At 52.4% G+C, this 24,500-nt stretch overlaps 10 protein-coding genes across 10 annotated transcripts; 5 read left to right on the top strand and 5 right to left on the bottom strand.

Annotated features, from left to right (window-relative positions):
• Positions 1-103: 103 nt before the first annotated feature.
• Positions 104-1,689, top strand: J4E90_004125 (uncharacterized protein; the record flags this gene model as incomplete). Its single annotated transcript, XM_051433691.1, has 3 exons — positions 104-413; positions 461-1,431; positions 1,480-1,689. The coding sequence occupies 3 exons, from the start codon at positions 104-106 to the stop codon at positions 1,687-1,689; spliced, it is 1,491 nt and encodes a 496-aa protein (XP_051292209.1).
• A 72-nt stretch (positions 1,690-1,761) lies between these two features.
• On the bottom strand, positions 1,762-2,762 carry J4E90_004124 (uncharacterized protein; the record flags this gene model as incomplete). Its single annotated transcript, XM_051433690.1, has 2 exons — positions 1,762-2,684; positions 2,756-2,762. 2 exons carry the CDS (start codon positions 2,760-2,762, stop codon positions 1,762-1,764), a joined length of 930 nt encoding a protein of 309 aa, XP_051292208.1.
• Positions 2,763-3,061: 299 nt separating this feature from the next.
• Positions 3,062-3,792, top strand: TVP23 (Golgi apparatus membrane protein tvp23; the record flags this gene model as incomplete). The annotated part of the gene is made up of 3 exons (XM_051433689.1): positions 3,062-3,158; positions 3,241-3,576; positions 3,638-3,792. 3 exons carry the CDS (start codon positions 3,062-3,064, stop codon positions 3,790-3,792), a joined length of 588 nt encoding a protein of 195 aa, XP_051292207.1.
• A 192-nt stretch (positions 3,793-3,984) lies between these two features.
• Positions 3,985-5,422, bottom strand: J4E90_004122 (uncharacterized protein; the record flags this gene model as incomplete). The annotated part of the gene is made up of 4 exons (XM_051433688.1): positions 3,985-4,339; positions 4,407-4,626; positions 4,715-5,062; positions 5,230-5,422. The coding sequence occupies 4 exons, from the start codon at positions 5,420-5,422 to the stop codon at positions 3,985-3,987; spliced, it is 1,116 nt and encodes a 371-aa protein (XP_051292206.1).
• A 3,106-nt stretch (positions 5,423-8,528) lies between these two features.
• J4E90_004121 (uncharacterized protein) lies at positions 8,529-9,825 on the bottom strand (the record flags this gene model as incomplete). The annotated part of the gene is made up of 3 exons (XM_051433687.1): positions 8,529-9,330; positions 9,382-9,770; positions 9,820-9,825. 3 exons carry the CDS (start codon positions 9,823-9,825, stop codon positions 8,529-8,531), a joined length of 1,197 nt encoding a protein of 398 aa, XP_051292205.1.
• Positions 9,826-14,774: 4,949 nt separating this feature from the next.
• J4E90_004120 (uncharacterized protein) lies at positions 14,775-14,984 on the bottom strand (the record flags this gene model as incomplete). The annotated part of the gene is made up of 1 exon (XM_051433686.1): positions 14,775-14,984. The coding sequence occupies one exon, from the start codon at positions 14,982-14,984 to the stop codon at positions 14,775-14,777; it is 210 nt and encodes a 69-aa protein (XP_051292204.1).
• Positions 14,985-15,562: 578 nt separating this feature from the next.
• Positions 15,563-16,631, top strand: J4E90_004119 (uncharacterized protein; the record flags this gene model as incomplete). The annotated part of the gene is made up of 2 exons (XM_051433685.1): positions 15,563-15,701; positions 15,757-16,631. 2 exons carry the CDS (start codon positions 15,563-15,565, stop codon positions 16,629-16,631), a joined length of 1,014 nt encoding a protein of 337 aa, XP_051292203.1.
• Positions 16,632-16,840: 209 nt separating this feature from the next.
• Positions 16,841-18,401, bottom strand: J4E90_004118 (uncharacterized protein; the record flags this gene model as incomplete). The annotated part of the gene is made up of 5 exons (XM_051433684.1): positions 16,841-17,033; positions 17,096-18,055; positions 18,128-18,133; positions 18,186-18,290; positions 18,343-18,401. 5 exons carry the CDS (start codon positions 18,399-18,401, stop codon positions 16,841-16,843), a joined length of 1,323 nt encoding a protein of 440 aa, XP_051292202.1.
• Positions 18,402-18,651: 250 nt separating this feature from the next.
• Positions 18,652-21,652, top strand: J4E90_004117 (uncharacterized protein; the record flags this gene model as incomplete). The annotated part of the gene is made up of 4 exons (XM_051433683.1): positions 18,652-19,435; positions 19,484-19,834; positions 19,884-19,970; positions 20,019-21,652. The coding sequence occupies 4 exons, from the start codon at positions 18,652-18,654 to the stop codon at positions 21,650-21,652; spliced, it is 2,856 nt and encodes a 951-aa protein (XP_051292201.1).
• Positions 21,653-22,466: 814 nt separating this feature from the next.
• On the top strand, positions 22,467-24,230 carry J4E90_004116 (uncharacterized protein; the record flags this gene model as incomplete). The annotated part of the gene is made up of 3 exons (XM_051433682.1): positions 22,467-22,779; positions 22,827-22,997; positions 23,047-24,230. 3 exons carry the CDS (start codon positions 22,467-22,469, stop codon positions 24,228-24,230), a joined length of 1,668 nt encoding a protein of 555 aa, XP_051292200.1.
• Positions 24,231-24,500: the final 270 nt, after the last annotated feature.

Here is a 24,500-nt window from a genome sequence, read left to right as displayed (position 1 = left end):
GTCTTGGCGCGGCTTCCCGCAAAGCTCACCACGTGCATTCGCGCGGAAGACCACAGCCACCACTGCTGTCGCGACGCATTCGTGACAATTGTCTCTGGCACCAATGGACTCGCCGCTCGCCACGCAGCTCTTCCGCCAGCTGTTCTCGCATCGAGCGTCGCAATGTCTTGCCCGCGGAGCTCGACCAGCGCTCGCAGGCGCCCGCGTACCACACCACCAAAGACGAGGCAAGGCCACACGGTTGGGTGAGGGAGAAACGAAGCGCGAGAGCAGATGGACGCCGAGGAAGAATGCATTCCCGCACGAGAGGACGGAAGAGTTTGAGAGATACCCAATGGTCACAGCGGACATGCTGCGGAGTAGGAGAGAAAGACCGCGCAGAGTCAAGATGTTGTTGCGCGACTTTATAGAAGGTTGGGAATCTTGCCTGTGGTGTAGTACTATACTGATGGATTCAAAGACAGCTTGTACAACCCCAATTACGGCTACTTCTCCAAGCAAGTCGTCATCTTCTCTCCGGGCGATCCATTCGACTTCAACTCCATGGGCTCTGAGCACGAATTCTTCCAGCAGCTGCGGCACCGCTATACCGCCTTCGAAGACGATCTTGATTACCAAGAACCGAACGACCTACGCCAGCTCTGGCATACGCCGACCGAACTCTTCTCGCCTTACTACGGAGAAGCGATCGCACGCTACCTCGTCGAGGACTACAAGTACAATTTCTACCCATACCATGATTTGAACATATACGAAATGGGCGCGGGTAACGGTACAATGATGTTGAACATCCTCGATTTCATAAGAGACGTGCACCCGGACGTGTACGAGCGGACCAAGTTCAAGATCATCGAGATCTCCAGTCAATTAGCCGATCTGCAACAGAAGGGTCTAGGACACTCAGCATATGCGCGAGGTCACTCTGACAAAGTGGAAATCATCAATCGCAGTGTCTTTGACTGGAACATCTACGTCTCCTCTCCCTGCTACTTCCTCGCATTGGAAGTCTTCGACAACTTCGCACACGATGCCCTAAAGTACGACTTCGAAACGGGCCTCCCATATCAATCCCACGTCGTCATTGATCCTCGTGGAGAGCTCTTCGAATACTACTCGCGCACCATAGACCCCCTCGTTACCCAATTCCTCGAGCGCAGACACGCTGCCTGCACCACATACCCACACCCGCTGCAAGGCTCGCGGCTCATGAATAACCTGAAGAGCTTGGTACCGTTCCGCTCTAATATGAGCATGCCGGAGTACATCCCAACGCGGCTGATGCAGTTCTTCTACATGCTGTACGAGAAGTTTCCAAACCACAAGTTGATCAGTAGCGACTTCCACAAGCTGGGCGATGCGGTCGAAGGTATCAATGCGCCTGTTGTGCAAACGAGGTACAAGAGGCAGATGATTCCTGTTTCGACACCTCTTGTAAGTTAATTACTGTTTGATTACAAGGCAGCCACTAATACATCCCAGGTGCACCAAGGCTACTTTGACATACTCTTCCCCACTGACTTCGAAGTCATGGAACCCATGTACACGTCGATAACCGGACGCTTCGCACGAACATACCTACACGAAGATTTCATGGCCGGCAGAGCAGACATTGCGGAGACAACGACGAAGAATGGTGACAACCCCTTGCTGAGCTGGTACAAGAACGCCAGTGTCATGATTACGGTATAGATCAGAGCCATACGGTCCTCTCGCGGTCATCATGTAGGAGAACAATACGAAGATGCCAACATGCATTGGCAGCTACTCAGGCTCCTGTCCCTTCCATGTCTCCTTGACAGCACTTACATCCATCTCACATACCTCAGCATGTCTCAGTATCGCATGTGCCTTCTTCACGACTGGCGCATCGATCATCTTGCCGTCCAATGTCCAAGCCCCTCGTCCAGCTTTGCTTGCCTTGTCATCCGCTATGACTACCCTTGTCGCCCACTCAAGCTCCTTCTCGCCAGGACTGAACGCTTTGTGACACACGGCGACTTGACTTGGGTGTATGCATTGCTTGCCGTTGAACCCGAGCCCTTTGCCATTCAAACACTCTTCCTCCAGTGTCTTGAGCCCTTGCTCGCCCTTGTAGCTCGTACATACCAAGTCAATAGTACTAGGAAGTCTGGCAGCCCTCGCCGCCGTCGCAATCGCACTCCTTGCATACAAAAACTCCATAAGCGAAGGTGTACGCGTGAGACTCATATCCTTAGCAAAGTCCTCTGCCGCAAAGACGAGCCCCGAAATATACGGCGAAGCCGCGCAAATCTCACTCAGATTCTGGATCGCCTTTGCGCTCTCTATCAGCGCTATTATGCGCACTGGCTCCCTCTTCCCTTGTGTCCCTGCACTAGGATGGCGGTCGGGCGAGAGATGCCGTATCACGTCCGTGACGAAATGCAGGTCTGCAGCGCTTTCGCACTTGGGCAGCATGATGGCATCGAGGTGCTCGCCTTTGAGCACTTCGGTCAGGTCATCCAGCGCGAGGCCTGTGTCTACGCTGTTTATCCTTACGCACATCTCTTTTATTCCGGCGGGTCGGGGCTTATTGAGGATGGAGCGGAGGTTGGAGCGCGCTTCGGGCTTCATGTGCGGGGCGACGCTGTCTTCGAGGTCGTAGGTTACGTTGTCGGCGGTCATGGCGAAGGACTTTTCGAGCATTCTCTTGGAAGAGGACGGCACTGTGAGGAGTGTCAGTATGGTACTGGTGGAACTGCTTGTATGGTATGTGAATGGAGTGGTGATGGTATACCGTACATGCACGCCCTCCGTATAATTGGCGCCGCCATCCTGCTTCAGAACTGACTGAATTACTTCCTCCGAGAGGCCTGCCTCGAGCACAAAACTGTATAAGCCTGAATGGCAGAAAGTCATACAGCCGTTACGCACCTCGGACACTGTCGCTAGCCTATGACGTGCGGGGAAGTCGCAGCTCCACCAAAGCTCCCCCCAAACGCCGATCGCCGACGCGTCCCTGAGAAAGCCACGTGAAGCTGATCTTCACACGTCTCGGACTGTTTCCCCCAGCACCACGCACACCCCGACGGCACAAGAAACCATGGAGAACGCACAACAAGAGCCGGCGCCTGGTTCGCTGAGCTGGAGACTAAGCAGTCATCCCATCACGCTGCTTACCTTCCTCACCTTTCGCATCTGTACGTTATCCCAACTTACAAGCTACAGGCACCACATGCATACGTGCCCAGTATGTCACCTTCACAGCTAACTCTCCCCCAGCGTCCCTACTAGTCTACCTCCTCGGCCTCCGCCTCCTCACCGCAAACTTCGTCATGATCTTCATCATCACCATCCTGCTCCTCGCCATGGACTTCTACTACCTTAAGAACATTGCTGGCCGTCGCCTCGTCGGCCTCCGCTGGTGGAACGAAGTCGACGCCAACACAGGAGACGGGCGCTGGGTGTTTGAGAGTCTGGATCCGGAAACGGGGCGCCAGATCAATGCGACGGATAAGCGCTTCTTTTGGCTCGCGCTGTATGCGCAGCCTGTGTTGTGGGTGCTGCTGGCGATTGTCGCGCTCGTCAGCTTGGAGTTTATTTGGTTGACGCTTGTTGGTATGTATCGAATTGCTTTCTTGTGGGCATCGGTAGTGGTGAGCTAACGTTTTGGTCTCAGTTATCGCGCTCGTCCTTACGATTACGAACACCCTTGCCTTCTCCCGATGCGACAAGTTCAGCCAAGCGACGGGCTTCGCCTCAAACGCAATGTACGGTTCGGGTCTCGCGAGGAATCTGGCTGGCGGCATGATCTCTGGGCTGTTCAGGCGGTGATACATTGACGTTTCGGTGTTTGCGCGATGCTTTCGTTTCTCTGGCCATTGAGACAAGCGCAGGAGAGTCTTGTACGATTAGGCACATGGTCTATTACTTGGAGTCTACCCAGGGCATCTATGATACCCTACATCGATCTATCAAATCGACTTCAATGTTCTACGGAGCTATAGTCTGGGGTGTTGTGCTGGCTCAATAGCCTCTCTCGCGGTTCACCTCGTTGATCAGTTTGCCGTTACTTCGGTCCCTCTTTATGTTTTCAACCAACAATTGGAACGCGCGGTCGGCATACGCGTCTGACGCTCCGCTGCAGTGCGGTGTAATCAGGACATTTGGTGCATCCCACAGCGGATCATCCTTAGGCAGAGGTTCGGGATCAGTAACGTCAAGGGCCGCACCACTAATATGTTCCTTCTCTAGAGCAGTGATGAGAGCCTTCTGGTCGATGATCTGCCCCCGCGCGATGTTCGCGATGTAGGTGCCCTTTGGATTGGACTTGTGCAGGAGCTCAAATTCCTCGGTGGAGAGGAGATGCGTTGTCGCTTTTCTAGTTGATGTGTTAGTGAAAAATGATCGAACCGTTTCTCAGTATATGACGTGGGCAGGTTACTCACGTTAGCGGCACAGCAACCACTAATAGGTCGATTTCCTGCTTCAAGAACTCGTGCACATCTTCTTTGCTAGTTCCACTGTACCACGCGCTGGGAATACTGCCATCGGGATCACCAGTTCCAGGGACGATGTACCCGTTGTCGTGCTTGGACTCTGGGGTTTTGCGTGGTGAGGCTGTGTAGGCTATTACGTCCATGCCCATGGCCTTTGCTACGTGAGCGACTGCCGTGGATTAGCATAGCTTCCATGGGCAGCAAGTATGCCAGCAAAAGTTGTGTTTCTCCGTCTTTTCGAAGTTGATTAAACATACCTTGTCGACCAATGCTACCGTACCCCAATATACCCACTCTCTTCCCCACCCGATCACTGACACTGAGTCCCACCTTCTGGTCCCAAACCCTGTTCTTCTGGTTGTCATAAAGCTTAGTGTAGCTATGACTGTGCACCAAATTCATCATGATGACCCATTCGGCAATCTGCGGGCCATGAACGCCATTGGCAGAGCATAGCGGGATCTTAGAGTCAGTGTAGATTGGGTGGCTGGACACGTGGTTCGTGCCTGCAGAGAAGAATTGGATGAGCTTGGTGTTTGGAATGGACGATGCGGATTCCGGGAGCCAGGATAGCGTCGCGATATAGGTTGCGCGCTTGATGTCGTCTGGGATGATATTAGCCACGTTGTGTAACAGGTATAATCGCGGGAAGCATGGAAGCTCTGCAGCTGCAGATGGGTTGTGCTTGTTGGACGACTGGTAACGCGCGAACCCGTCATCTCGGTTTCGATCTCTTCTTCACTGCAAGGTTGTGTGTCTACTGCCAACTAACCTTCAGGTGCGTCCATCTCCGACTTGCCACCTTCCCACTTGACTTGGAAGTACTTCACTTCCACATCGTCAAAAGCTTCTCTGAGGACTTTCAAGCCACGCTCGCATAGCTCTTGAGGCCAGTGCAATGCGCACAGCACAAGCTCCTTCTCTTTCGATGCATTTCGAGACGGTAAATCTGGACCTCCTCCCATCGCGACCATGCTAGCTTTAGAGACAAGTAGTGGGTGTGGACTGAGGGTCTAAAGAAGAGCTGTAAAGTCCGATATGCGAATTGATCGTGCTGGTGATGGCGAAAGTCGAAAGTCGTACCTCGTTGCTTGGTAATGACGATGGAAGTGGGGATGGAGTCGGTACGTATACCTAGGTACGCTACATGGTGGGGTATCGCCTTCCTTCCCCTTCGCCCTGACCCTTGAAGTCATGACGTTGTTTAGATCCTTAAAGTCTAGAACACGCACACGTTCTTGTGCCATATGTTGCGACTCCGTTACTTAACTTTATCAATGATGCTTTCTGGGGGAGTATGAGTAAGAGCTAGGTAGGCTCAAAGATCTGTGCCTGGTGTTATGGGAGACATGGCTTATGTGAACAATGTGTTTGTGACATCAGCGCCTGTGTTGAAGGCTCATCTTGTGCGACGTTAAATTTAAGCTGATTCTAAGAGTTTTAGCCACACTCTGCTATGCAATACTAGGTAATTACGGTCTGGGATTCAGGATGTAGTGGAGTCGCCAGCCAGCAGTGGAAGCTGTCACACCACCACGCTAATTGCACCGACTGACATCCGCTCTTCTTAGGAACCTATGCACTATCAGATATTCATCACTGGCCTGCGCAAGGGCTTCCTGGCTTTAAGAGCGAACAGCGCAGTAGAGATGTGCAACATCGCAGGCCGATTTTGTTGAGTTAGTGCACGTCAGCTGTCAAGGCATACACAACATATTTCAGTGCTCATAGTAGCATGGCCATGTCGAGACATGTATTGTTCCAAGTCTGCGATGATTAGAAAGCATACTTCGTGTGGATTCTATCGGCCTTAATTATGTGTAGCAGGCTCGAGGGCGACTGGAAAGAGCCTTCAGTACGTGAACGTGGAGCTGCACGACTATCACGCCGAACTATACGAAGGGAGAGCCTGATGCTGTAGGCGACGCGGATAATAACAAATCTTTCCGCCGCGGACCGGTCCACTTCTCTTATTCAGGCGCACATGGAAAACGGAGCATGGTCGCAGAGACTGTCAGGAGCCCTGCGTACATCTATCGCACGCAAGCTGAAACTGAGTCGACTTTCATGCCTGGTGTGGGGCCTCAACGTCCGACTTCGAAGCCGCTCTCACAACCCATGCCTTCGTCGACAACTCTTCTATCGGACCGTCCACGACGCACCACGTAAGGCTATAAGTGCCGAAATTATTATGTCTGACAAGTCAATACATCCCGCAGATACCGACTTCGCTATCGCGTCCAGCATTTCCCCCAAGGGCACATCAGCCCTCAATCTCGGTTGCTCTTACGGCCTGCTGAGCCGAGCCGTTGGATAAATCCTGCCTCGAGACGCGCGGGCCACGCAACACCCATGTCACGTCAGGCCAACCGCTCTGCGGCCCAGATACCTGTTCCTGCAGCTCGAGCCGAGCACGCGTTCATGCCTGCTCCTAAAGAGGCGTCTCGCTATACCGATAAAAACAAGGGGCCGCTGTCAAGATGCGCCCGTGTACCCACACGTGGAAGGGGGACCTTCTCTTTCCATAACGTTCCTCCGTCATGTCAGTCGCGTGTCTTCCCGGGGAACGATGTTCTGGAAACTGGGGCCTTTTGTTGAGGAGGATGTGCAAAGGGAAGGAGTAGTGCAGATCCATTCCCACCATGCAATGTGAATGTGACCTGATTCCCTTGCTCCTGCAGCCGCGGAAGTGGAAACAATTCTTTTCGAAAGGTGGAGTCGAAAGACTGCATCGCATTGATGGGTTCTGGTCGCTGCTGCTGGGCGGAGAGAGGTGCGGAGTACGGAGGTGTCAGGAATCCCTCTGGAAATGGTATAGCGACCCAATGGCATGGTGAAGAATGGGGCGTAAGCACGGCATAACGCTCATTCGCTGTTATCGAGTAAAGTTCGCAAAATCCCGCGTGCGCATGTCACTACACGAAAGACTAGTCAAAGTCTGTCTTCAACACGACGTCGCTGATGGACCCGAGCAAGGGTTCCATTGTCAGGGAGGAAAGGATGTGCTTCCCATTACCACGTTTTCTGGGCTGTTTCTTTTTGCTCGGCGACGTCTTCCCTGACCCTGCCAAGATCGACATATCATATGCTTCGAATTTACCCATATTACCGGTACAAGCCAGGTCCCGGCCCGTTCAAAAGCGATCGTACAACGGCATTGGACGTTCAGCCGATCCATGCGAAAGCGGGCGGGTGTAGGGACGCGAGTAGAAGTAAGGTTTTCGATGCGTTCGGCTCTTAGTTTATGTATTTTATTATAGGATAGCTATACTTGCTATATATGTGAGCTATGGTAGAGCTACTACCAAGAGAAGCGGGTCTTAAGTTCGCGTGGAAGGCAGGCGTGGGAGCCGACGAGCTTGTGGCTTCGTGCGATGCTGAATCCGGTACATGCGAATGATCGACTCCGTATAAGGGCGAGAAGATCGCCTGCAATGATGATACAGGGAATGATGAGTTGCACCGAGTTCCATTCCGTGCAACGAACGAATGTGTAAGAATACAGTAAGAAACGACCCGGAGAAAGGAACTACCACGGCCTTGGCCAGGCGACAAGACTGTTGCTGCTGCAGTGACAGACTGTCATCCGCATACACACCCATGTATTCTTTCATACAAGGCGACGTGTACTGAGGCGGGTGTAATGATGCCCAACCCCTCGTTCGCCTTTGGCGATGAATCAGCGATAGAGTCTGTGAGGAGGTCTTTGAACTCTATATCAGCAGTACACCTAGTCAGAGATGCCAAGCTAGTGGTCTGACATATAGTTCAGAGACAAGAAGGGCATGGCGTCAATCATTGACATGCGAATGGCTGCGTTGAGACTGATCTGTATCATGGTCTCGCGCAAAGACCGCGTATTCTCTGTCCCGACCCATGGCCATATGCTGGTGCATGGCCAAGTGTGCTAGTCTCGCGACTGCAACTCGCTGAACTGAGAGTCTCGATTCGGCTCGCGTGTAGTGACGGGTAAATCAGACGGTTGATTTCATACCCAGAGCATGATCATTCCAGATTCAGCACTAATATGATGTGATGGAGTGTAGCGAAGGAAAATTGTTGTATTCATGCTCAGATCTTAGATTCGTAGTCTGGAGGATGCAGTCCGAGTCCTCCTCTTGCCATGGATGATCTAGGATCCCAGTCGACATGGGTAGCCGCCCGTGATTGGGGTCTTGGAGTCGAAAAGCTCAGTGTCGGGCTCTTGTAGTCGCGCTGAGTTTCTTTGTGGAAATGATCCGGGGTGTCCGATCGCTCGTTTCCCATAGCGTAGCTAGCAAGTCCAGGAGTACCATAGTATGCATCTGCTGTGGATTTCGGCTCGAAGTTCTTCATTTCGAAATGGCGTACATCTTCCTGGGGATTCCTAGCGTCCAAGGATACAAATTCGCGGTTCTTGCTGAACTTGCTTCGGATCAAATCTCGCCAGCCGACTACCATGCTCCATCGGCTAAGCAGGAAGAACACTTGAAGACCGGCAATGGACAGCATCATCAAGATTGCTGTCACGGTAGATTGGTCGACAGCGAGGGATTGGCCGAGTTCATAACATGGCTCTGGGCCTTTGTCGGCGTGTGTTACCAGACAAATGACATATGGAAGGAATTTGTCGAGGTCCTCAGTGGCGTGCGATGTTACGGAGTTCAGCCAGATGAAAACGATAGAGAAGAAGATGACGTCCACGAGGATGAAGACCACGATGGTTATGCCGCGCCACTGCAGGTATAGGACTTTGCGAACACGCCGGTAAACAGCTCGTGCAGATCGGTTCCGTATGCTGGTCGTGTAAGAGGGGAGGCCAGCGCTGCTTTGTGTTTCGGTCTTGTCGTCGCTGAACATGTTCTGAAGATACACCTTGATACAGTATACGAAGCTGATAACGATGTTAGTAATGTCGTCACATTGTCTCTCCCGAGTGACTTACGTTGCGACCTGAATAACCATAGCTGCACCCGCAATGGCCAACAAGGGACCCCAAAAGTCCTTCATTGAGTGCTCGGCATTGACGTGGCAGACGTCACCGAATCTGAACGAGACTCCAGTGATCGTGATAGTGATGGTGAAGAAAGTGGCCGCAACTGACCAACCCAGACCTTGCGCCCAGTAGAAGAACTTCTGTCCTGGCGTGACGTCCCAGCAGATCTGAAGATGCATAGAGAGAGCGCGAATGAAGATCCAAACTGCCATCGACATGCCTCCAGAGATGAGGAAAGCACCAGAGAAAGCACACGTCAAACTTGAGTACATATCGTTTGGGGTGATCTCATCGTAGCACTGCTCTGGTTGAGCACCAAAGGGTATTACGAAGCCAAGCTAAAGTCGATCAGTAGATGTAGGCTGGGTAGGCCGAGTTCAGACTTACTGCCATGAGAATTGCGGCTATGATGAGACAATAGCTGAGATAATGTCGACGAGTCTTTTCGGCCGGCAAGACCAAGTACGTGATGAGCAGGATGACCAGACAGATGAGACCAGCCACATTGAGCGCTTCAGCTGCGCGATATGCGGTATTGAAACCTAGAAAAGATTAGGAACGTGAATCTCAATGTGGGCTTTCCAGGTACCTACTTTCTGGGTACAGGAAATCTGTCAGAGGACAGGGCAAGCAGCAGATAACGTCACTGCCTGGTGTAACTGGCGCACAAAACCTTCCAGCGAGAACTATGAATGTCAGCAACTGTATAAAAGCTAAATTAGAGCACTTACAGCCGTCGAATCCAAATTTCGACACATCATAGAAAGGCGGCGGGCATTGTCCCCGCAGCAGTGTAGTGTTGGCCATGTCGAATATTCTTACTCTTCTCACCAAACGAACCGAAGCGTTCAGTTAATATGCAGCATGAGAGTCCTTCCAGCGGTGATCCCCACTCTTGTCCGAAGTGCGATGTAACAGGGTTATAGGCAGTACGTGGACCCTACCGGCAAGACTGTCTCTGAGCTTCAGTCAAGCGCGGACGTGGGCTGGTATAGGATGGCTTCTTGGAAGACAATGCCGTGTAGATGAAACTGGTGACAGTATAGGCAGTGTCAGGCGGAACGGATGTCGCAGATGAGAAAACGAAACGATTGTGGAGTGAGTTGGTTGCCGTTAGCTCGAACGCGGAGAGTCTAAAGAGTGAATAAGGTTTTGGTCGGATTAAGGGCGCGTAGGGCCGAGCAGATGCAAAAAGAACGACGGGACGTTTTGGCAGAAGTAAGAAAAGCCGTCACGGCATGAGAGCGAAGCCGCAGTGATGCAGGAAGACGGCCTGGTCTTGAATGTGGCTCCTGGTTGGGCGGCCTGGGGACAGGTCAAGTGGGTGCGGCGATCCAAAAGGGAACGGACCATCTTCACCCCTGCAGGTACACTTCTCCCCTGGTTTAGCGCGGCCTCACCCCCAGAAGCTTAGTGGCCAAGACATGCGAGGACGGCTAGGATTCGTAGCAGAGGGCGGGTCTGCAGACATGGATTACGGTTGGGTTCAGGAACAGGGCTCGCATGCGCAAGGACACTGGCTCGAAGGAGCCGAAGGCAGCACGGTCAGCTCGCATGTCTTTTCCCAGCTCGTGCATCGTGATTCGCGACAATGGACAAAGGGCTTCCCACACCGAAGCGCGACAGCATCCAAGACGGCATCCACGGGCGTCTAGCAAAGATCTTTGCGGTGTAGTAGCTCGCAGAGGTTGAGATTAAAAATCACCCCTTCCAACAGGATCCTTTTGTGGAGAGCCCCAAATCATCGGTTCTGATGGTGTTGCGATGGAGTCGAGACTCGACAGGCTGCCTGCAGGATTGGCTTTCCAGCCACCACGGATCTGCGAGATTGCTGCTGACTGAACGCCCAGCACTGATGCTATCGCGAGCCTTCTCGTACAGAACTGTCTGGCGCGTCCAATTGACTATCGGCAACGACCCTCCGAGAACCGTTGAGGAAATCAATAGCTCGCTACAAGTGGTTCCGGGTCATCGTTCACAATCCCTAGCGGTTCATCACTGACGTCCGGTGGCGGGAAGCCCAACTGCTCCTCGATCCACTTGGTCACCATGAAGAGTGGCCATCGATCGAGGTCTCCTGCTGTGGACCTGTGAACTATTCAGCTTGCTTGTGCCTGCTCTGCCGGTTGGAGTAAGCAAAAACACGCGCGGGAAGCACGAACTGTCCCATAAATCTCCGGTCTGACACCTGCGTTGAGAGCCTCGATCGTAAGCTGCACCAACCAGGCTCCGGTGAGCACTGGGTGGCGTAGTCAGCTCTGCAACGTCCGGCGGTTTCGAGCACTCTTTCCCGCGTTAGCGCCGCTTGGTGAGGTTCCCCAACAAACGCGTGCCGACGCGTAAAAACTTCTCGTTGTTTTGATCGGGTCACGATACTGACTCGATTAGGACAGGCTTCGTCATTGTGATGCTGCGCCGCTGACTTGCTTGTGGACACGAGTTTGTGTTGTCCGAACGTTGGATGAGGTCTGTCCACGGGTGGCAGGTCGGCACGTGTCCTGACCCTGTCTAGGTATGACGCACGAACCGACCATCCCAACTCGTTCCCAAACCATCTATGGATGTCTCAAGTATAGCATTCTCTCGCAGTGACCTGCTCTTGATGCACCCTCATCGCGCGATGATTTCTGGCTTTTTCTACTGGCTTGTGGGAAGGGCGCTATGCCTCAGAAACAGTGTGGTCCGTCTGAGGTAGCGAGACGGAGAACGCGCATTAGCCCTGCACTGTGCCTGCAGAAGCCCCTTCGCCTTCTTAGGCATCGTTCGGACTGGAGACGCACAAAACTCTGATTGGCGGACATTTCAGCAGACTTCTTCTTGGTACATGTTGGCCCGTACTCACGAACCACCGCTTGAAAGGCAAGATGAACCCGAGCCGCTGTCGTCGTTCGTGCCGTTGGATTCGTGGGGAAGGGAGGAGCTGGAGCAAGTTCAAACGGTTCGGTCGTCTTGGTTCCGCCACTCTATATGTGCCTAGGCTCACGAAACCCGCGTAGAAGTATCTATCCCAACATACTAATCATTAGCCTTCTGCCCTGCAAGGAGACCGTCGTCGCCCGAAGTCACCAACTGCCTGGTTCAGACTACTCTGTCTCGTATAACCCAAGGACCTGGCTTGCCACGTCTGATCTACCACGAGCTACGCATCCCATGGTTCTGCAGAACGCTAAGAGACGCTACAATCACTTCACACCATCCGCAGCCTGCACGAGCAAGTACTTGCGACCCAAATAGAACCCGAAGAACGCCTCGTTTGTGGGTCAGTATGCGTAGAGACGGTAAACCGTCGCGATTGGGGAGCTGGTCCGAACTAGAACGTCACAATCCTTCGAAGCATCTGAGAGTAGTCGGCCCGTAGTCAGATCAGTACATGTGTCTCGGCCCTAGACATATTGTGACTACATGTCTGCACTGCGGTAGGTTACATCGCAAAAAGCCCTTGAAGTGCGTACTCTAATACTCGTATCACGGCCTGATAGGTCTGCGGCTGACGTCTCAGAATCACTCGGCAGGCGGAGAAATCGCTCTCCGCATGAACCAAGGAACATACCCTGAGAGCGGCAGCCTTACCAGCCGTGTTTCCAAGCACTTGCTGCCAGCATGTAAAGGATAAAATATGATTGGCATCCGTTAGCCGTTATCGATGTCCACACACAACTGTGATAACCTTCCCACCTCATACAAGGATAAATCTGAACACCCTAGAGCCTACGTTGACGTAGGGCTACCTACTTTGCATATTTTTGTCTTGATGTAGGCTCTAGGGTGTTCAATTTTTCCCTTGTATAAGGTGTTCCGGGAAAGGCATCTTGACAGGCGACTACTATGAACCAGGAGTAACACTGCATTGAGCCGTCGATATCTCATCTCGATAATACGATCAGCTCGCCATAAGTACGCCATACCTCCAAGCGATGCACGAACCCATGTTCACTATGCATTACCTCCAGCCCTATAAGCTCGCGTCGATGAACCCGTCAAGCCTTATCGCCATATGCGATCTTTTATACCTAGGTAGACAGCAATCCATCGACATACTAGCTATATCTATGAGTGACATGTAGGTCATCCCGCTTCTCCCTCCACATTACGACCCTTTCCAAGGGTCTCGAACTTGGACCCAAGAAGCCTTCTTCCAATGCAACCCTCGGTGTGGTGGCGGGTATGGCGTTTGTCAACGGGCGTGGCTGTCGTTTTGGGATCGATGCCCGGACGGGGATATTGGAACTTCGAGCCACGAGCCGCATTGCCTTCGCTTATGCTTGCGATGTGGTTTTACTGAACGTACATTATTGCTTGACAACTACATGATGGCCTTGGGGACATAATCATCTGGCATTCAGCTATCGGGACTGGAAATGGGTTCAGCAGTGGCGACGAGTAGAGGTCTACCCGACACTCGTACGTAAAGCACTGCTGGCGTCAGATCCTTCGTCCCATTTACCAACGTTACCGAATCCTTGGGTGAGCGCACACACGGGACGTTCACCAGGATTGCAAGCCTATCCGTTGACACGTAATAATGTGAGGGAAGATCGGTGTGCAAAAGTGACCGCCCGTGTTGCCGCAAAAGCAAGTCGTGGCCCACCGGAAGGGTCTCGACGTCCCGGGACGGCACGCCTCGTTGATGCTATTGGTAACGTTGACGCTGGAGTATGTCATTGGTTCATTCGGAGATTTTTTCTCAGAAGAAAAGCAATTTGGTACTTTGATGTAGCTGGCGTATGATCGTCCGCCATTTATCGAGTACAACGACCTTTAGTAATGCCAAACACATTGTTACTGTCATCGTCACTTTGCACTGGCAAACTTGGCAAACGTGTACGAAAAAACTTTACATCTTCATCTACCAAAAGAAACGAAAAACAGGTAACATTGTGTACATTGTGTACATTGCGTTCCCTCTGACCCCTACAAACCCCCAGGAAGCAACGACGCTGTGGGACTTTTTGATCTTCTTTACATCGACTACAGTGGAAGATCTACCACCGCATTTATCAGGTACATACATAGATACAAAGAGAACAATTCTCTGACTCATACATAGTCTGGTATTTATCCAGTTCCCCAGATTCTTGTCACAACGACTCGGACATGCGTGGGTAGCCTGCCACGTGTGAGTAGGCATACGTTACAGTCGCTTCCAGGAGATTCCAGCATACCAATCGATGGCCGTAAAGCAAAGCCGTAGATGTATGCCAAAACGCGCCACGGAGAAATTCCAAACTTTTGGTGATACAAGATGAAGCCAGAAGAGTCGTTACTCGCAAAATATCGGATGCGAATACGTGAAATGAGTCGTGAAGACGTCGATGGTCGTTAGATGGAGCGGGCAGGGTTCTTCAGTAGCCCTTTCCAGTCCCACCCATGATACGGTCCTTCGTAGACTTCTGCTTGGACTCCTTGGGTTTGTATACCGCATTGGATTCATTCGCAGCGATCTCAGCTTCGAGCTTCTGCTGAGCCTCGTGGAGTTTGCGTTGGCGACTAGCCTCCCACTGCTCAATGTCCGCCTGGGTGAGGGTGATTGTGGTGGGTGTGCGTCGGAGCATAGCGATGATGTTGGGTCGTGGATTGAGAACGTGAAAAGGTATGCGGATGCGCTCGAAGCAGCACAGAACAGGTCTGTATAGAAGGCTGTGTCTCAAGGAGAGGCTGACGGAAGTGATGATGTGTGTTTGTTGTTGATTTTATCCCGGTGTTAAGTGATGCGCCGTTGAGGTAGACTGCAGTTGAGGTGGGATGCAACAGTGTAATTAAAAGAATGACTACAGTTTGTGTATAGAAGCCCAAGAGAGTGTCGACCGAAGAATCGGGTTGCAGGTGGTGTAGATGAGTTGCGATGAAAGACGAGGATTTTGTTGACTTGGAGTTACAGTCACGCGCACGCGACGGGAAGAACGTGCTTTCAAAACAAAGACCAGCTCTGCTGAGACGGGATGACTGGAGTACAGTGAATGTGTCGCGGAACTGTCACTGCGCCCTTTGTCGGCGGAGTGAGAGCGGAGCACGTGGTGCGGAGGCCCAGCGGGCAAGATCCCTGTCTGCCAAGACATCGTGATCTTGAACTTTTGGAGTTTGGAGCGCCAGCGTCGAATGCAGCCATCCACACAGCATGGCCCAGCGACACATGTGCCCTTCAATGGGCGCTTTGAGGCGCTCATTAGTAGCAGATGTATCGACTCTGCCCAAATGCTCAGCGAGGGCACTCCACAGCACCGCGAAGAGACTGGAAGAGCAACCCAGTGATTCAGCATCTCCAGCCCACCGTACGCCTTGAAGACGCTCAATGGCCCTGTCAATTCAATGCTGATAGATATTCAGCACCAAACACCCGCAAAGCCCGGCAAGCGACGGCTCTCAAGCAGATTACCTCGCTCCAAAATCGCCGCATCCAGCCCGGCGCACTCGCACGAGGCTCCTTCCCCAGCGGCCAAACGGCACGACGAAGTCCGGGCTCCCCTTCTCCTCAAGCCAACAAGGACGGCTTCATCCCCGAAAACAAAGCCCCCGCCGATGCGCAGCCAGACGCGAACCCCCGCTTCGCCCGCAACACAGCGCGCCCGACGACGACCCGCGGCTCCACCCCTCCCCAGGGCCAGATGGTCCGCGCCCCCTCCACCCTGCGTATAACCCGCGAAAAGGTTGATGGCCCTGCTCGCGGGCCTGGTGGTCCACGAGGACCCAACCTCCGTGGGCCAAATCTACGTGGCCGAGAAGGCGGTAGACCAGGACCAGGTGGAAAAGGCCGCGCTGGTGCGGCAGGTAACAAGGGCAGCGGAGGAGGCCCTAAGAAGCGCGAGAGGAAAGCCGGCGGCGACGAAAGGATGGGCACCAAACTCGCCGACATCAGGCTTGGCGATACTGTCTCGGATAGCATGAAGCAGCAGCTCCTGCGCCTGCAAAGGAAGGAGTGGGATCGCGTGACTTATGAGCCCAAGTACGCCAAGGGCAGTTTTGCGGCCAACGAGCTGATACACGCTGGACGGGAGCTGTTCAAGGGCGAGGCGCCACCAGTCAAGATTTGGGGACCTTTGGAGAGGAGGATTGGCGTTGTGGGCATGTTTGGAGCCGAGGCAACGCTGAAGGTTCGCAGGGTGCTTGATGGAGATGCGGAGCCGTTTGGGCAGGAGACACTTGAGGAGGAAGGACCAATCGAGGTCAGTGGTGCAGAGAAGAAGCAGGCTGTTGTACAATAAAGGGCCATGGATATCTGTATTGTAGCTGTACATTTACGGACACCAAAGACACATGATAGCATACCGTGCGATTGTCATTTCCGTGGCATGACATCGATTTACATGTTGTGCAGCATATTTACGTTGCTCTGACGGGCGCGATGTGTCCTGCAGGATCATTCCGCCGGCTTCCCCCTATCAGGTAGCCCAATGCGACTGAGTCCCGAAATCTACTTGGATGCCCATACGACCTTGTACTTGAACTGAGTGGGGAAGCTCCTATCCGTGATGAGCAGCTCCTCTCCCTCTTCCACCAGGTCGACCATCTTCTTCTCTAGATTGGGTCGCGTCTGCTCTTCGAGGCCTGCGAGCTGCATGTAGAGTGACTTTTCGCCTGTACGGATGGAGGGCTTCTTGAGTTGACTGGGTAGGTCAGTATACTGTAGACAGAGTTGGGTATATGAGATCAGGATTGGGGTACATACGCTTCTGGTCGCTCTGCCAGTCCCTCGATGAACTCCTGCAGCGTGATACCCGGAAGAACTTGCAGAGGACGAGCGATGTTGCCAGCGCCACAAACGGGACAGTCGTCTTTCTTCTGGTGCTCAAATGTATATGTGTAGACCGAGTCATCGCCAGTATACATCATGTAGTTATCTGTACCGGGGAAACCCATGAAAGGAGCCGTGTTTGTCGCCACCTTAAATGCTTCGTTGCAGCAACTGGCTGCTACAATGGCGTTCGTACTCGCGATGGCCGGAATAATGTTCTTAACGACACCTTGCGTCATGCTGTAGGTAACACCTTCGATGTTGAACTCCTTGGCACGAGCGGAAGCCTTGTTGAACAGCCAGGTGATGTGCTCCGGGTCGTCGGTGTCGAGAGTTATATCTTTGCGCTCCTCGTCCCAGGCGATGATATGCGCCCATTCGATACAATGTTGCGGTTGACGTGGAATAGTAGCAAGTGTGCAAAGAGGGACTGCCGCGCGAGGAGCGTGCATATCCAGTTGGCACTCGATGCATGAGGTCATGGTTGGGAAGATGACACGCGCTTGGCCCTTGAAACCCTCTGTTCCTCCGTCGATTAATGGCTTCATCGAATCCGGATCATTCTCATCCACCATCCCCACCAAAGTTGCGTTGATCCATCGTCTCGCTTCTATGGAATCCAGACCGCATACGATGAGACCGAATTGCATGTAGTAGCTTTCGTCCTTGTCCTGGATTTTGCCACAGTAGGGAGTGATCTTGACGCCCTTAACACGCTTCTCGACGAAAGCAGCAGCTGTTTCGGCCTTGTATTTTCCCACATCCGAGGCGCGGAATAGGAATTGTCGGTTCAGGTTGCTGACGTCAATGGTATCCATATCGATAACGTGAATGTCTTTGAATCCGGATAGGGCAAGATTTTTGAGGATCTCGCATCCTAGACCACCAGCTCCGCTAAATAATAGTTAGTAAGGATGCGACATGAGGGACGGTCGTGCATTATCATCGAGTGTTGTTACAACGTACATAACACTGCAAATGGTTAGCTATGACACCCTGCGCTTCGGAAACGCGATGTTCCTACAGAACTTTGAGATTACTCAGATACTCGATAACTTGTTCGCCGGCCATGAAAGCTTCATCATCTGTGAATGGGCCCTTGCGAGTAAGGAAGTTGTCCAGGTACTTCCTATTGCATGCTATCAGTCAAGAGCTCTGACCTTTCTTATTATCCAGCTTACCATCTCGCTCGCGGGCTGCTTGTCGATGCCGCACTCATATTGTCGATGCTGACAGCCATCCTGTAGAAATGTGTGGAAAATGATTGTTGGCAGAGTCAAGGGCAGCAAACGGTGGTCGTAGGCATCAGAGCGTAGACGGTCTGCCAAGGCGCTAGCCTGTGGGCCCTCGCATGGGGAAGGAAACACCGATTGGGTAAGGTCCACTGAGCGTCTGCCTTTCGCATTGATCACGAATAGAGCAGGAACAACGACCCGAGTTTCCTTTGGATTGGTGTGGGTATACGCACCGGATAACCTGTTCTAGACGCCATGGCCGACTTTCTCACAGCCGTATCCACCAGGAAAGTCAAAAAGGAAGAATCTCTCATTCAGGAAGTCAAGAGCTTGAGCATACAAGAAGATGCAGTTGCCATCAACTCCACAGAATCGGCACTGGAGGCACTCAAGAACCAACCCAGCCGCAACACCGTGAATGCCGTTCTGAGCTATCTTACCACTGAAGGGTTCAGCCTCCTACTACCAGAACCACTAAACGCAAGCATCGCGCATCAACTCATCAACGACACCATTCCGAACTACTGGAGAACTATCAAGGACGCCAACGAAGTTATAAAGCTCGAGAAGATACTCCGAAACCCAACATGTCTTGGACATCTTAACACGAGGCTTCGATCGCTAGTTGCAGATACTCACCAAAAGAAGGCACCGGGCGAAGCGAGAAACACGGCTGAGCACATTGCGGATGCTCTCCAAGTCTTAAGTCTGGTGTTAAGCCGCGACGAAACATCCCATCTCGTGTTGCAAGACGTTTTAGCGTTTGGGAAAACCCCAACACAAAGAAAACTCATCTGGAGAGAGTACATCACGCAGGTTGCTTCCGGTCGATTACTATCAATGGCAGCAGAGGCTGAGGATGTACTCAAGAAGAGTGATGAGGCTCACCAAGACACAAGTTGGGTCGCGGATGGCAAGCAGTATGCAGCGTGGCTGGGACGCAACATCGCTGTCTCGCTCGAGCGCAACTCAAATAACGAGGAGTATCTTGCCGCCATTATTGAGTTATGTTCGAAGTCGCTAGGATTGGGTTACACCGGTACGTCGAAACTCTGTCGAGGTCTGTTGCTACATACTGACAATACAGATCATATCATGAGAGCCCTTGTTCCGACATTGATTGGTAGCGGGGCCATTGAGCGCCTGACCAATCTTTTGTCCCAGATGAAAACGTTCGAGCAACGGAAGTATCTCAATGCTGTAGTCGCTTTCGTGGCCAAGAAGTATTTCTCTACGGAAACTATTAGTAAAGACGATGCCCCCGTTGCAACCTCTGTCAACATATCATCTGCCGCCGCCCTGTTTCACAAGCTCATCAAGGACAATGACGTCCTAAAAGAGCAGCTCGTGACATCACTTACGCGGTCAACAGTTCCTGCACTTGATGACTCCCTATCAGCCAGGCGAAGTGTTCTAGCTGCTTTTGCCAAAGACGAGGGTCCGTGATCATCATACGCCCATTGACAGTCAAGACTGACGATACTTAGACAAGCTATATACTCTTCTGGAGGGTCTCATAAAGATGTTTGGCGATTCAGTATACATCAGGCACACGCCTGTGCTGCAACAAGAAGGTATTTCGTATTTGCGCTCTATCGCTATAAATCACTAATGTACTCCAGCTCTTTCTCAGACCTTGGCCATATGCAGTGGCTATGTAAAGCGTTCCCAGCCCATGTTCCTCACCATGATGGCAAAGTCAACCCATCACGTCAATGGCATGTCAAATCGCATAGGAGCGGCATCTGCAAGGGCTCGCTTCCTAGGTATCGCAGTTGGTGTTGCTATCTCGAAGATGGTGGACAAACCAGAACTTCAGCTTAAGTTCGAGTTGGAGGGTGCTGAGGCAGAAGAAGCGAGCTGGTATCAACGCCTTACTGAGGTTGACGATAAGATTGGAGAAGTCACGAATCTTGCGGCTAAACAGGATATCGTGGCAAAAACGAAGAGAATCCAGTCGAAGCCCAAGCCGCCTCCCAAGGTATCCAAAGCTTCTGGAATTACCGAGATACAAGGCCCAAGGGTTGTGGAAGTCTTGTCCGAGTCCGAGGATGAGGATACAGATCTGATGGTGTACGAAAAGCCAGACTCCGATCCAGAAGACGATACAGACGATGCGACGGCTATAAATCGTAACAAGCCCACCGCGCCCGTCTACATCCGAGACCTTATAACAGGGCTGCGTGATCAAGAAAACTACGATCGCCACGAACTCGCTTTAGCTACTGCAGCATCATTGATCCGACGGAAAGCGAACTTTGGAACTGAAGTCATCGATCATCTCGAAGAATTAGCCACTTTGCTTACGGGATTGCAAGACAACTCGGAGCTTGAAGGTTTCGCGCAGCAACGGCAGCAGGCCTTAATTGCCGTGCTCCTGGCGAAACCAGCGCAAATGGCTCAATGGTTTGCTCGATCGTTCTTCTCAGGCGACTACAGTCTACAGCAACGCATCGCCATGCTCACGACTCTCGGCCTGGGAGCGCGTGAGTTGGCGGGCATGAAGGACACATCGACCGACGATTTGGTGCCTGCAAAGCCGGACTTTCCTAGCAAGCAGCTTCCGCCACACCTCCACGAAATGTATGCCGAGGAGAACAAGGCGCCTACAGTAGCCAAGATCTCAAGCAGCATGGTGCGTGAGATGCTATCGCCTATGGCTAGTCAAGCAGCCGATCAGCTCAGCGGCCCGAACATACTCAAAGTCCGAACCTTCTCCTCGCGCATGGAAGTCGAGAAGAAGCGGCATAAGCCAATACCTAACGCGCTTGCGCAAATCGTGGCAGATAACTTCTTCTTCCCACTCACGGGCCGTTGGTGGCTGCAGATTCGCGCGAACAACGACTCGATATACGCGTCTACTCACCTTCTCCCACCCTTTCTGCAGACTCTGTCATTGTTGCTCAACGCGTCGGGCCCGAACACGCTCGCGTTGCCGCAGATGACGCGCGAGTATTGGGATCTGCTACTGTCGGTGCGCGGACTGGCGAGTAAGGACAAGAATATCCTGAACGCGGTTTTATTCGGGTTCCTGATGTTATTGGAGACGAACGAGAACAAGGAGCGAGTGGCTACGGAGCAAGGCAAGGAGCTTATGGAGACGCAGGCCTGGGTGAGGATGGTCTTCGAGGGTCTAGGGGCGGGGAGCGAGGAGGACGAGAGGGTGCGCGTGTTGGCTGCTGGCGTGGTGGTTCGTTGCCAGGAGGTGATTGAGAAGTATCAGAGGAGGTTGGCGGGTGAACTGATGAATTATTAGCGCGTATGTAAAGTTGGTCGAATACTAGCTGTGAACTGCGACCCTGAGCGACCGACCGACGAGGTGATACCTGTAAATTTCGAATATTTGGCCAGACTGCTACCTGGGCTTAAGATCGTGACCGAACGTTACTGATACGTAGGGTAGAAAGATACATCATCTTATGATCTCTCAACTTGACGCGATACAATACTATGTATGCAGCAAAGCGATCCGAATGTCTTCTTCCTCAAGACACTGCATAGAGCAATGTCGTCAATGAAAAAGCAACACAGATGTGTGACCAGCAAAAATTGCCCCGCCGAGATTCCCGAAGGAAGCTCGTGAGAGCCCAGTACCGCGTTGTGCAATGCAGACCAGGCGCTCAGATTAACCCAATCTTTGAGCTGGGTAATCGCAAGAAGGTAAGTATGCAGGATTATCATGAGGGATCGAACAGAATAAATAGACAGTGAGACTTGGCACACTAAAGGTCACGTGAAGAGGCACAGACGCTTTATAGACGCTATATGCTCGCTTAACGGCTAGACTCCGGGCGCTGGGTGGGCTGCCGTCCGAGCTGTGAAGTTCTCTCACCTTGATCTTCTTCACTGCTTGTCATTGCATGCCATGACAGGCATGTTCCAGAGAAAAGTAAGTTCAGCGCTCTCAATCTATACACACCCTTTCCTATGATGATCCAAAACAACCTTAGAACCGTTGCGAATGACGCCTTCGGGCGGTTGACTTCACCATACCCTTTACTGAACCACTCTCTATTGCAACTTGTTACAAAGCCTTGTCAGCGAATTGTAGCTAACAAGACAAAGGAACCATGAGCCGCCCAGTCCTCAACTTTCTCCGTCCATACCTTCACCAGGCTAGTCGCTCCGTTAAACCGGAACATGCTCGCGCGTACCTCGCTGTCCAGCGGCGCTTTGCTCAGAGCCTAGCCGCCGATGCATACACCGGCCCGCATGACGTCGAGAAGCAGAAGCGTCTGGAGCACTTGGGCAAGGTAAAGCCGTTGGGCGATTACCACCCCAGGTTGGTTCACTCTGCGGATGCTCAAAACTTGTCGATACGCGACTTCAACGCCAAGTACGATAGCATCCAGGAGACGAAGGAGGACCTCGTGTCTGTGTTTGGTAGGGTGCACCACCCATGAGCACCAGTCTGGTTCTGACAATGTCAGGAAGGGTGCGCTCAGTGCGGCTGCTCGGCTCCAAGTTGATGTTCCTCGATATCGAACGCGACACCCAGCGATTGCAGGTCATGGTGGAGCTCATGAAGCTCACGCCGCAAGATGGCTTAGATGAGAGCTTCAAGAGTTTCAAGAAAGTCGCCAGAATTGGCGATTGGGTGTGTAAGTAGATGAATCATTTAGCTTCAGATCAGACTCTGATTCCGTATAGCTATCAAAGGCAACCCTACGAAAACATCTACTGGACAACTCTCTGTCCTTGCTCGTGATGTACCTCAAATCCTCGCGCCATGCCTTCACCACCTCCCAGAGAGGATCGACGATGCCGAGACACTTGCCCGACGACCGCACATTCACGCGCTCACGAGCGACGAGCCTGGCGATGTTCTTCGATTGCGAGCGCTGATCTACGACTACGTGCGCACATACTTTATACAAAGTGGGTTTCTGGAAGTGGAGACTCCCATGTTCGACGTCAACGCTGGAGGTGCCATTGCGCGATCCTTCGAGACTGTCGCAAATGAAGTGTCCAACACCCCTGTACGGCTTAGGATAGCACCTGAGCTCAACCTTAAGCGGTTGATTGTTGGGGGGCAAGACAAGATCTTCGAGATCGGACGCGCCTTCAGAAACGAGGGTGTCGACAACACGCATAACCCAGAGTTCTCGACTTGCGAGTTCTACGAAGTCGGCGCGACCCTACCCACTGTCGTCGCCAGGACGGAGCAACTGGTACACGGACTCCATACCGCGGTTGAGTCGCTAAGGCCGACGTACTTCCCTACCCTAGCGGCGCCGGAAGATATCGACTTCGCACAGCCCTTCGCTCAGCTTCCCTTCATACCCACCATCGAGCAAGCCTGCAGTCGCAAGCTGCCTGATCTGTTATCACCGAACGCTTCCAAGGAGCTGCTTCAGCTGTTTGACGACCTTGAACTCACCGTTCCGCCCAACCCCACACTTCCACGTCTTCTCGACACCCTTGCTGAGACATATATCGAGCCACTCTGCAAGAATCCCACTTTCATCACTCAGCACCCTGAAGCGCTTTCTCCACTCTCAAAGTCGTATCTTGACGAGGCTACTGGACAACGCGTTGCATCTCGCGTGGAACTGTTTATCCATGGCCGCGAATACGTCAACGCATACGAAGAGGAAAATTCTCCGTTTGAACAGCGTCGCAAGTTCATGCAGCAGCGTGATTTCCACCCCGAGGGTGAAGGCGCGATTGACGAAAGTTATCTCGAGGCGCTGGAGTGGGGTATGCCTCCCACTGGTGGCTGGGGTTGTGGGTTGGATAGATTGGTCATGCTGTTCGCTAGTAAGAAGAGGATCGCTGACGTGCTGCCTTTTGGTACATTGCGAAACGTTGTTAGCATTTCCAAGACGAAGTGAAGTGCTTCGCTCTTCAATAGAGGAACTATTCGTGCAGCTCTCCCACCACTGAGATGATAGGAATCGTGACGCTTGCCGCCTGCCGCTTACACTCTGCTATGCTCTTCTTGGTAGACTGTGTGCAATTTGATGTGTGTCTACACTTGTATATTATAATGTATTTGATATAACGTTGCTCTTTTGCAGGTGTCTGATGCGAGACCAATTGTTCAGCTTCGCAATTTGGCAGCCTGGTACGCTTAGACCCGAACATAGGGAACACGCAACCCA

This window comes from Alternaria incomplexa (assembly GCF_024043165.1).
Source record: "Alternaria incomplexa strain BMP 0042 chromosome Unknown scaffold_5, whole genome shotgun sequence".
In the NCBI taxonomy this organism is placed as follows: domain Eukaryota; kingdom Fungi; phylum Ascomycota; class Dothideomycetes; order Pleosporales; family Pleosporaceae; genus Alternaria; species Alternaria incomplexa.
Note: the sequence above shows the minus strand (reverse complement) of the source record. Positions and strands in the feature narration are given on the sequence as shown.